Raw genomic sequence first — 12,573 nt, forward strand, 5'->3', positions numbered from 1 at the left:
AAAATCTCGCGTTAGGGTAAATATCGGCGGCGGGGCGAGTGCCGGTCGGTCGTTCGGCGTGCCGCCGCGCCGTCGGATGCGCCGGACGGCGGCGCCTTGCGAGGAATGTGTCCTTGATTGACTGAAGCGGCAACTGGCGTCGTGGCGTGAGCGCAAAACATTGGACGGTCCCCTTGCACCGTCACCGTGCAGTGATGCCAACTTCTCCCCCCCCCCCCCCCCCTTTCCGTCTTTCCTTCACTTCTTTCCTGGCTTTTCTGTGTTCGCTCTCTCTTCTCTTGCTATGTTTTGCCTCAGCCCCCGCAGATTCCTCGGACCGCGCGTGTCTTGTGCTTTTTTCTTGTTTTATCTGCCTCTCTTACTTGCCCATTGTTTTTCGGATTCTGCTTGTGGACGTTGAGAGGAGAATTCAATACACGCCCGTCGGCGTTGGCCGCTTAGGTTGGGTGGCGTGGGCGAGAGCGGGCGGCCGGGTTGCGTCTCGAAGCATCAACATCGCGTGTCCATTGTAAATGTGTGTCTCCCTTGTCAGGGCCGCTGCTGACGAGCGGTATGCCAGCGTCAGTTCTTAGGTGCGTCAGCGGTTGCCATCGGTCGTAGCTTTTTTTTTTTACTCGATATAGGTGTTTTTCACTTTGCCTAGCTTTTATATTCTCGTCAAACCCCGCTTGCATTTTCTTTTAAGCTTTTTTTTTTTTTTAACCGCCGCTCGAGCAGTCCAAATGCGGTCGGAAATCACTGAGTGCACACGTGTATCCACCCACTTAACCTCGGCATGAATCGCGAGACGGTATATGGCTCTCCTGAGCAGTCTTCCCAAATGGGTGCTTTGTTTGTGTCAGCGGTATGCACTCACGTCGGTTCAACTAAGCATCACGTTTACTTGCGCTTTGCGATGGGTTTATCTGCAGCTGCTGTTTTCAGTTGGCATTCGGAGCACTTGTTGCGGCGATTTTCGATCGGCGCCCTGTTATCGTGCCGAGCACGCTGTGATCTGCGCTTGGAACCATGCATCGCCGTGTGAGTGAGCTTCGTTCTCCCAGCATCGGATGCGCAGAACCGCGTGCTCTCCTAAGCTCGATGCCTTTCGGTGGCTGTCTGGAGGTCGCAAACTCATCTTAGGTCGTCATATGTGTACCGTACAGGCAGGACACTTTTCTTGCTACATGGTTATGGGGCCCGTGTAGGGGGACATCGCTGTCGTGCCGTTCGTGACATGCATCCCTACCCCCACGCCGCTGTTCTAGTGTTCTCGCAAAATGAGTTTTCGAGGCTTTCCTTTTATTGCGAAAGCAATACTACTTGCACTTTCACGCCTTTGCCGTGCCGCGGCGGTGACCACCATTGACCTTCATTTGACCTTGATTGGATTAGATTAGATTGGACTGGATTGGATTAGTTTACATTCGATTAGATTACATTGGATTGGAATGGATTGCATTGAATTGCATTGGACTGGATTGGATTGTACAACAGATGCATCGCCACAAGTCTAACCACAAGCACCACCACCAGCTACACTACCAGCTGAACCATGGCGTAGGTACGGATATTGCTTTCGCAATTACCGGGCTTAACCAAGCTAAGCCACAGCGAATTTTTATTCGTAGCCGCTTCCTCCTCCTGACAAACTCTCCTCTCCGTTCCGGCCTTTGTGCACAAGAAAAAAAAATCAAATGTTTCAGTCGATAGCGTGGAACCCTCGGCGAGGCAAGTACCTGGCGCCGTCCGGAGTGTCCAGAAAAACCCGGGCTTGCTGGGGGGAGGGGGCCAGTGACGTCATCGGTGATGTCACTGGATCGGAGATTGCCCATTGGCTGGAATTAAGTGACGTTGCCGGATGGAGTTCGTTAGTTCGTGAAGCCTCCACCTGGTGGCTGTAGCGTGTGGTGTGCAGGAAGAACTCGGGAAGACCAACCTCGGTCTCACAGGCCTCGCTTCCAGGATGCAAATGCATCAACAGTTTTCAGTGCTTACGCATTGCCAACACATAATGGAATTACACCCGAAGCATTCCATTACAAATGATTTATGAGCAGTGAAAAGGTGCAGTGACTGTCGAACTCTTGGTGTGCGTCCTATTTATTTATAAATAAATAAACTGCGCCGTAAGGGAAGGGATGAAAGAGGCAATGAAAGGAGGTAGAGAGAAAGAGGCTTTGTAGTGGATGGCTTCGGACTAGATTTGTCCAGGGGGGACTTTAACCACAGCGTCCCAACCGAGGCGTCGGCGGCCGCGGTAACCGGTGCATATCTTCAGGATCACTCCACACTTGGCGGTAAAAATGAGTATCTGCTGCGACTATTGGAAACGGGCGAAGTCTGGGGCCATTTTTGCTGGGGGTCTTCTGGGATGCCAAATGCGCCCCGCGTCTTGCGCACGGCAGCTGTCCGTGAAAGTGTCGATGACAGGCGCAAGTTTTTACGTCGGCTTCTGTCTTTGTTTTCGCGTAATTGTGCTGCACTTGCATAAAACGAGTTTATATTTTTTCCCGTCTTTTCCATTGATGTTTCTTGTTGAGGAATTGTAACGGGGCAATAAGGACTGAACGTTCCATTGGACGAGGTCGCTCGCATCCTGTACCCTGAGACCTTAGGAACTGACCAGCAGTCAGTGTTACAATCACTCTTGAAGTCCCCAAAGGACGGAGTCACAATCATTCAAACCAGTGTCTGAGGCGAAGCAGCTGCCGACGGGCCACTGTGAGGGTAATCCCATCTGTGCATTTTATTCTTCATTCACAGATTACCACGCAGAGCCCAAAGACGTTTGAGCATTGGGGTTACAGCTCAGGAAAAAAAAATGCATCACCATTGCCACATCACACTTTGGTTTTAATCAGCCGGTTACATTTTGCAATTCATCTCGCGAAGCAGGAATTTGCGTAATTGCCAGTCCTGGCGTGACACTCCCGAATTTTGAGACTGATCTGTACGCATTCAAACATAGTGAGGTTGTTTAAGATAAATGTCTCTGTCAACCACGACCACCACCACCGCCACCACTGCCGCTTTCCATTTACAGTAGTTATTCCTTTTGAATGATCCATTCATTTCCATTTTGAGTACCCGTCACGATGGCTCATTGGTTGGGGCGCTGGGCGACTGAATCATAGAACCCGTTTTCAATTCCGGCCGCGGCGCCCGTGTTCGCAAAGGCGCCCGTGTGCTGTGCGATATGTCGGCGCACGTTAAAGAACCCCAGGCGGTGCAACTTAATCCGGGGGAGCCCTTCACTACGGTGTCCGTAATAACCTATGTGTCGCTTCGGGGCCACTACTGCTGCTAAATAGCTTCCATGGTTATGATCTTCCGACGTGATGGGGTAGGGACGTCGGTACTTCAAACGAACCCCACCATCATCACCCTATCTGTACCATCACTGTACCACACAGGGCCAGCTTTCAACTGAGTGCTGCACACTATACTCCTACGCTATAGTCAGCCTAGAGGGAGATTCCTGTGCAGTCGTTGCGGCAGTACCACTACCGCTTCTAAACCATATGTGGCGCATGTCCTCTTCCAACAGATGCCATGGCCGCGACCGCAAGTTTGAGCCGACCGACTCAAGCGGATTAATTGGACGGCGGCCGTTCCGAGGTGGCACTACTGTTTTCAGCATACTTAACGCCGCGTCCATCGTGTGGTTGGCGGCCTCAGAGTCGTCCAGCCATGCCCGGCACGCCCAAGTCTCGGCCGACTTCGACGGGCACGAATTCCACGTCGTCCACGACGGATTCGCAGCAGGGTAGTCAGAGGAGCTTGGACTTTTTTGTTGTCCAGTTGAACCCTGGCCCTTCCCGGGGTGAGTAAGGTTTTCAGCGCCTCCTTTGGTTTGCTTTCTTTTTGTCTCCGCTCAAAAACTCTCGGGTGGTGAAGCATGAATGCATGCAGAAATTCTTGACAAGCCACTAGTTACTGTTTTGTTCGCCAGCTGGCGCGTCGAGCGGCTTCAGTTTTCATTATCTCCACGCTATTTTTTTTTCTTTCATGCGATGTGTTTTATGGCTCCCGGCCTGGATTTAATATAGGCGTTTAAAAAATAATCAAAACAATCTAGCTTGCACCCTAACCACTTTACGCTGGTATCGCAGGCTGTTAAATTAGAAAAGCGAATGAACAGGACCAGAACCAAATTGGAAATGTAAGCCTTTCAGGCGCCATTTTTCATTTTAATTTTGAGGAAATATTTTTACGGCAATATAGTGCATTCACAGGCCACAAGAAAGCCAGTTCGTTAGTTTTCTTACAAAAATCGTCAATGATTAATTTTTTGCATGCATGCACTCCGTTTACATTTTTTACATGCATACATGCACTGTCGTTCTTTTCTTCTCGCCACTTTGCCTCCTTTTCTCCGAGGTTTCACACGCCGCCCGAGAGAGTATGAGAGAATAAACTTTATTTATAGAGTCTTAGAAGAGGAAGGCTCCCTTCTTGCCCAGGTGGGCTACTGTCGCTCGGTGGCCTTGATCTCTTGGATCTCGGCTACCTGCTCAGCTCTCTACGTGCGCAACTTTTGTTGCCACAGGTCCGAGCTGCGCAGCGTGGTCTCCCACTGCTCCTCTGGGGTTATTCCGCTGAAAGGGTTCTTACTGCAGGCCCACATGATGTGGTTGAGCTTAGCATACTCTCCGCAGCTCTTGCATTTTGCAGAGTATATATCTGGATGAATTTTTCGCTAGTATTGCGGGGCATGGGAATGTGTATGTTTGGAGCTGCCTGAGAGCGGTTGCTTGCTCTTGCGTGAGCGTGGGGTTGGGCGGGGGATATTCCAATATGCTCCTTTGATAGAAAGTCACGATTTCACTAATAGTGAGTAGATGGGAACAGCAGTTCGCAGTTGGTAGCGAGGTGCTGGAAGTAGTAAGAGAATAAGTCTACTTAGGGCAGGTAGTGACCGCAGATCCGGATCATGAGAGGGAAATAACTAGAAGAATAAGAATGGGGTGGAGCGCATATGGCAGGTTATCTCAGATCATGAATGGTAGCTTACCAATATCCCTCAAGAGAAAAGTATACAACAGCTGTATCTTACCGTTACTCACCTATGGGGAAGAAACGTGGAGACTAACAACGAGGCTTCAGCTTAAGTTAAGGACAACGCAGCGAGCTATGGAAAGAAAAATGATAGGTGTAACGTGAAGAGATCGGAAGAGGGCGGAGTGGGTGAGGGAACAAACGCGGGTTAATGACATCCTAGCTGAAATCAAGAGGAAGAAATAGGCTTGAGGAGGGCATGTAATGCGAATTCAAGATAACCGCTGGTCCTTAAAGACAAGGCAAACGTAGCAGGGGACGACAAAAAGTTAGGTGGGCGGATGAGATTAAAAAGTTTGCGGGGATACGGTGACCGTAACTGGCAAAGGACAGGGTTAATTAGAGACACATGGGAGAGGCCTTTGCCCTGCAGTGGGTGTAGTCAGGCTGATGATGATGATGATGAGTAGATGGTCCCCCGCTGAGCTGGCCCCGTGGTTTGGGAACGTGTCTGGTCCTGCCCGGATAGTTAGTTCTCGCCAGCGCCGGACACTTTTTGCTCTCAGGGTTTTGTAATAACGTTAACGCATTAATAGACAAACAGCGCAAGAAAATACAAACGAGCTAAGAGCATCCTAGTTTTAACCTTAAATCTATTGTCGGATAAAACTCGAGAACGAAGCGGCTTTTCCACCGTCAAAGGGCCCCTTTCCAGCCAGTGGCGTCGGCCGATTCTCATGCACGTGCTAGCGTGATAATGCAGAGCGAGGGCTGTCGCCGACCATGAAGGGAGCTTTATACAAATGGTCTATAGACAGTCCATAGACTTCTTATGGACTCTATTGCCTTCCTATAGATATTTATTTTTGTCTGTCCATAGTCCATAGATTGCGTATAGAGAAAAGTCTACAGAAAGTGTATGGCCATAAATCTATAGATTGTCTATAGACTGTCTATTGCATTTTTATCGCCTATACACTGTTCTCTAGTATTTGTCTATAGAGAGTGTACAGACTTTATGGACAGAAGTCTGTGGACTGTCTAAAAAATATTCGTAAGGGCGACCCTTTCATGTGCCGCTCTCTGCATCGTTACGCTAGCAGGGTCACGAGAATCGGCCGACGCCATTGGCTGGAAGGGATTCCTCTCAAGGCGCTTCGTTTTTGAGTTGTATCCGACTTATAGCGTCGTGCATTGTCAGTTACATTGTGCGGGAGGGCGGTTTTTTGTCACCGCGCAGGTCATGAGCACGCGACGAGCTCGTCGACTGGGCAGTTTGCAAGTGTGGAGACTGAAGACTGCGCGGAGGCTGCCCCTGGCTACCTGGCTGAAGCAAGCTCCTGCAGAACGTTTTCCGAACATGACGCGTCGCCTTCGTCGTCTTCAGTCACAAGCACTGTCCGCGCTCCTATGGCAGCGACGCCAAGTACTTCCGGGACCAAGGGGAGGGGCGGCAGCAAGCCTTGTGGGGGTTCCGGCAAGAAAGCGGCACGGAAGTCCACTTCGGCCGGCGTCGATGCGCCTCCTGCCAAGAGAGAGAAGGCAAAAGCTGGTCGTTCTTCGACCGTGCCGCTACGCAAGTATGTGGCCGGTGACGACGACGGGAAGGTGACCTGGTGCAAGCAGTGCCGGAAGAGACTGAATCCTCCCGAGATAACTTTCTTTACGGTAAGCGCAGTTAACTCTGCGATCACTTTCCCATATTTCACTACTGTCGGATAGGACTAAAGAGTGAAAGGGCGAATGTCTTTCACAGGCGGCCCTCCAGCCAGTGACATCAACCGGTTCTAGTGACATCATGATTAATCCACTTAATCCCTGGTTTATCCCCTTGCATCAGCTTGTCCCTCCTCCCGCCGCGATTTAACGCTACCGGGTGCAAGGGAATTAACCGGGACGTCTTAACAAGCAGTCGGCCCCATTGGCAGGAGGACAACCTTTGAGGGACATTCGCCGCTTCGTTCTCGAGTTGCACCCGAGTATAGTAATGCGGAAGCTGTTTGTTTGGGGCCAGGAAGGTTTACCAGCCACCTCCTTCACAGACGCCTCAGCTAGCTCCAGCGGGCGGGTCACGCTTAATCATTAGTGTGAACACCGACTGGTATTTGTGGCGCTGCTTTGGGCTGTAAAGTCATGAGCAGTGCAGTCTTGGATCGGAGAAACTCCTCGCACATTTTTATATCGTAGGCTGCGAGCGGACTTTTGTGATAGTGGTTATACATCTAAAAACGGCTGGTGGTAGTTAGCGCATCTAGTTTTGACTTCGGTCACGTGTAGCATTGGAAGAAAAGTGTTTTTGAAACGGGCTGCTCTGATTCTAGCATCTTCGCAGAAAGTCTCGTGCTACTAATGCAAGCGTCATGTCCTTCGCCACCTGTTCTCGCTGGTTTTATGTGGTGACCTGTCATGACAACTTAATTTCGCAAAAAACGCTTTTAGACCATTAGCTCTTGCTTTCGAATGCGGAATTTCTGCACTTCGTTTGTGAGCCATAAGGAAATCACAGCTGTTATCCGAAATTTGTCTCTCTTCTGATTTCTTTTTTCTTGTTATTCTAGGGTGACTGCGAAGGCGCAGTGGAAGAGGCCATTGCCCTCACCGACCCGACGCTCACGTCATCGTTGTGCAACCAGGACGCGCTGACGGAGCAGCCTCAGTTTAAGATCACCCAGTTCACCGTTTACGACGAACACGGTCACGTGTGCGCATTCGACGGCGGCCTGGTGGAGGCGGACGTCCCACTTTACATGAGCGGCTACGTCAAGAGCATTTGCGCCGAGGACCCTCGCGTCCAGGACAGCATAGCTATCTCGAGGGCGGGGCCCGTCGTATCTTGGTGGACCACTGGCTACGACGGCGGCTCCAATGTCGTGCTAGGCCTAACTACTCAGTTCGCCGAGTACATCCTCATGGCTCCCAGCGCCCAGTACGAACCGTACATTGAGCGCATGCAAGAGAAGATCTACCTCGCCAAGGGCATCCTCGAGAAGCTCATAGAGTGCGACGGCGCCGTGGCGTTTGACGACGTGATGAGCCACCTCGAGTCCTTGCGTGATCTGCCGCCTGGTGTCGGGCCGTTCTCGCTGGAGACTTTGCACAGGCACTCGCAGTTCCTGTTGGACCACATTCAGGCCTACGACTCTGCGGGCGTCGCAGGGGAGGACACGCCACTGCTGGACAGCGCGTTCGTGTACGAGCTCATGCGCGCTACCGGAGTTGTCCTGAGGGAAGTCAGCAAGGGCAACATTCTTCCCCAGGTACTGCGGAAGAAACCTAAGAAAACCGATCTGTCGGCGGCGTTTGTGATGCCAGCTGTGGACAGAACGCTGGACGACCTCTTTAGAGGCAGGGACGAGGCGGCAAAGATACTGGGCGTCCCGAGGAAGAACAGGTGCGGCTTGTGTGAAGCTTGTCTCGCTCCGGAGTGCAGGGTCTGCACGTTCTGCCGCAACATGAAGAAGCACGGAGGAAGGGGAACTATGAAGCAATGTTGCATCCGCAGGCAGTGCCAGCAGAGGAATCCACCGGGTAGCGAAGACCACTTGGGCTTGGACTCGATGGACCGCGAGGTGTTGAGGCTTCCGAGGAAACCCTTTCTGAAAAGAGAATTTTTCAAGAAATCCGGCCGCGAGTTCTTTCACAGTGGTGAAAAACGCGAAGCTTCCGCGGGAAAAAGCGTATTTTCGTCTTGCGTGATAGGAAGCGGGCTGAACGTGCAAGTCGGAAGTGACGTACTCGTCACGTCATCGTCGCCTGACAAGCGCTACCTTGGCCGCGTTACGGAGCTTTACAAAGACCGTGAAGGAAGTAAGTTTGCGCATGTGCTTTGGTTCAGGCAATACGAAGAGACCATCCTGGGCAGTTCCTTTGCTGGTTGCAGCGGTGAAGTCTTTTTGACGACGGAATGTGAAAGCGTTCCTTTGGAGGCTGTCGTGGACGTCTGCTGTGTTGTTGTTCTTTTAGGTGACCATGCCGTCGTGCCCGTATCCGCTGAGGAAAAGAGGTTCTACTGCAGGTTTCTTTGCGACGTCACAACCTGCACTTTCGTGGCGCTAGAGTCTGTAACATTGTCCTGCGGGTGTGCCCAGTCTCGAAGTCCGCCGACGGCACATACCTATCGAAATAATGACTGCGTCTTTGTAAAGCCCGATGCTGTTCCGTTACCTCTGAAGTCCCAGCCAAAGGTTATAGTCACTGAATTTCAGTCTGCTGGAGAGGCATCAAGTGACGAGTTCACTGAAAATTACAGAAAATCTTTGTGTCCTCCGCAGATAGAGGTCCCACCTTCACCCTACCGTATCTGCCGTGTTGTCATCAACCGTGGCCGGCCAGTTAAAGACATCTACAAACCTGGAATGATTACCGTCCAGCCCTTCTACAGAGACTGCGAAGTCTCTGTAGAAGGGACAACATTCATGAATAACATCCGCTTGGTGCTGTCTACAGAGACATTTTCAATCCGCACAGAAAACGTTGTTTCTGCCTGTGAAGTGGTTTGCAGCAAAGGTGGCTGCGTAGGAAACTGCTTCGACATGGTGCGGCCGCCATTCTTCTTCTCGCAGTGCTATGACGGGGCAACGGGTGTCTTTTCAGAGCCATCTACCGAGGAGCAGAAGATTGGCGCCCGCCTCGTTTCCAAAGTGGAGAAACCGCATAGAACCCTCAACAGTGTAGACGTATACGGTGGCTGCGGGGGTCTGTCCTTCGGTCTAGCCAAAGCTTGCGTAGCAAGCCCCGTGCTCGCAGTCAGCGATAACGAGCACCATTTGACCACATTCAGCAAGAACTTCCCCGATGTGCCGACGCCTCACGCCTGTCCGTCAAAAGTGCTCAAGCAGCTCCACGCTGGCGGGATGCCCGACATTCTTGGAGACATTGAGAAAGAAGAGATCGACTTGGTGTGTGGGAGCCCGTCCTTCGAATCTCACAAGAGCTGCCGATTTTTGCAGGGTTGTGACAAACAGGGGCTCAGGAATTCTCAACTAGTCACTTTTCTCGGATTCTGCGCCTTCTTTGACCCTTCGTACGTCGTCCTCGTTGCCGAGAGGTGCTCCGTCCGGTACCATAACGGCGACGGCCTTGCCTTGGCTCTCAAGTGCCTTCTGGACCTTGGTTACCAAACGTCTTGCAGCATGCTGCAGTATGGCTGCTACGGTATGCCGCAGAGACACCGGCGCCTCGTCATCTTTGGGGCCAAGCGTGGCCGAGCAAAACTGCCAGCTTTTCCTTTGCCGACTCACACTTTCGAAGTGCCCGAGTGCCACCTGTCCTTTGCCGTGAACGGTCGCGCCTACAGCAGTCCTCTGAACTTGACCTCGGCGGCGCCGTACGGGAGCACCACCTTAAGGGATGCGATTGCCGACCTCAGTGATCCTGAGGCAAAGTTTGACAGAGGTCCGTCAGACTTCATTCGTTTTCACCAGCGGATATGCCCAGTAGACTACGACTGCTACAAAAAGATGACGCCGTTGTCCCAGGCTAGGATCGCCGCCATCCCCAAGGTCGCTGGATCGGACTGGCGCGACCTTCCCAACCGGGAGGTTGAGCTGAGTGACGGCACCACCGCGTATCGCCTCATCTACACGCACCGCTGCTCGGCGAGCCCCTACATGCATCGGCGCGGGGTCTGCGCATGCGCCGAAAATGACAAGGCCCTGTGCGACCCCATGTACCGCCAGGAGAACACGTTGATCCCCTGGAGCTTGGTGCACACGGGACATCGCAGCGACCAGTGGAGCGGCGTCTACGGTAGGCTGCAGTGGGACGGGTACCTGCACGGCGTCGTGGCGAACCCCGAGCCGCTGAGTAAGCAGGGGCCGGTGATCCATCCCGACAAGGACAGGGTCATCAGCGTGCGGGAGTGCGCCAGGATTCAAGGGTACCCGGACAACTACGAATTTGTGGGTCCCCTGCCTGAGCAGTACAAGATGATCGCGGTCAGCGTGGCACCTCTGCTTGCGCTGGCGCTCGGCAAAGAAATGGCCAAAGTTCTGCAGCTGGAAAACATTGTGTGATTTCTTCATTCGGGGCGTGAACTCCGGCCTGACGTCGGTCTGGTCTGAGTAGTAGCATTAGCGTCGTGGTAAATAATACGAAGTGTTTTGCCTACTTTTTAAGACGTGCAGAGCCTCAATCAATGGCTTGCAAGATTTGTTTGTTGGAATTTCTGTATCTCTAGGCATTTTCATAAAGTATTTGTCATTGTTTTCCTTTTTTTTACTGTCGTGCTATTTAAGCATTTCGTACAGTACCTGTCAATGCACAATCACGTGATCAGCTTCATCCATCGTGTGGGACATATATGTTGCGGTCGTAGTGACGGCGTCGTGTAGTTCATAACGGCACAACCAGGATTTGCAGGTATCCAATGCCAGAAACTCGTTCCTTCAGTATGTCTTCTCACGTTTTCGAAGGACGTTAGAAGGTCACAGTCGTCCATGTTTTCCTTTTCTCATTGTTCTTGTTTAGCATTCGGGTGTGTTTTGTGTTGTGCCATACAAGGCTGCCTGATGTGGTGCGGAAGCGATGTCATTTTGCTGTCGCGAAGGAACTGTTTCTTCTGGTTTTCTGATTTGTTTAGCGTTAGCCACAAAATGTGCTTTGAAAAAGCAAATATTTCAATACTGTCCGCACTTCTGATGGCTCGCAGTGATAACGCTGGCGTCATTGTGTCTCTGTCGCACATATGGCGTTGACGGCTCGAACAGCGGAGTAATGACTGTCAGCGGAGGGAGCCTTATGGGAGACGTCATAAAAAGAAAACTATGCGGACTCCGCCTGCGAAGCAGACAACTTGAACCTGTGCCTAGCGTAACGTTTATTAAATGGTATTCGTGCGAGCGTGCAATTTCGTTTGCCCACTTTTGTGCTGCAGTGACTGTATATGCAGTTTCTATCGCAATATTTAAAATCTGGTCAGTACGCAAAACGAAGTCGGGTGATTGCAAGGTGTTGTAGAGTGCGTGTTTCGCTAGACCCTCTGAAGGTTTCAAGTGATTGACATTATTTGGCCGGGCAGAGTTACTGGCCTCGTAAGGAGGAAAAAATGTGTAGACTCACGAGTCCGCTTATTCGCTTGTTTGTATATGCCTCACTGTGGCAGACTGGTATCTCCTTGAAATCGCAGCTTTGAGGTCTAGAGCTGTATGACCATTGTCACTGCCAGGTTGTCAAGTCGCGGTTGTTTGCTCCGATTCTTCTAAGTACCTGATTTTATTGTTGATCTCTGCATTTCCTTTGTAAGTTCCTCTCTAGTAAGAGTTTTTCGGCGCTTGTCATTTTAGCTGCGTTGCAACACGACCTTGTTTCCTGTGTTCATGATACTTTGCTCTTAGCTGTTTACATTGTATCTGCATAGAAGTGAGAGATTCCACGCTTAGTTTGGAATCATGCCTGGAGTGTTTTCCTGGGGACGTCGCCTCAGATTTAAATATTTGTTTTGTGTGCGGCCTGTTTATGCTGGCATGTTGACTATGCTTGACTGACGTACTGCCTCGTGTGTCAGGACATGGCCAGTTGCCGTTTTGCTGTATACGCACATTTTGTTTTCGATTGGGTTAGAGTCAGCCCAGCTGTAGCTTCTTTGATAATGTG

General features: G+C 51.3%; 1 protein-coding gene across 5 annotated transcripts in view; it reads left to right on the top strand.

The window, feature by feature from the left end:
- LOC149335584 (DNA (cytosine-5)-methyltransferase PliMCI-like) overlaps positions 1-12,360 on the top strand; it is a 90,497-nt gene extending 78,137 nt beyond the window's left edge. For all 5 annotated transcript variants that reach the window (XM_089552174.1, XM_089552178.1, XM_089552177.1 and 2 more), the window contains 3 exons: positions 3,530-3,805; positions 6,221-6,648; positions 7,539-12,360. In XM_089552174.1, coding sequence (XP_089408300.1) covers positions 3,673-3,805; positions 6,221-6,648; positions 7,539-10,994 — 4,017 coding nt within the window. In that variant the 5' untranslated portion in view covers positions 3,530-3,672 and the 3' untranslated portion in view covers positions 10,995-12,360. The remainder of the gene's footprint in view (positions 1-3,529; positions 3,806-6,220; positions 6,649-7,538) is intronic.
- The last annotated feature ends 213 nt before the right edge of the window (positions 12,361-12,573 follow it).

Source organism: Amblyomma mixtum, chromosome 7 (genome assembly GCF_055824585.1).
Source record: "Amblyomma mixtum isolate Tamu chromosome 7, ASM5582458v1, whole genome shotgun sequence".
In the NCBI taxonomy this organism is placed as follows: Eukaryota; Metazoa; Arthropoda; class Arachnida; order Ixodida; family Ixodidae; genus Amblyomma; species Amblyomma mixtum.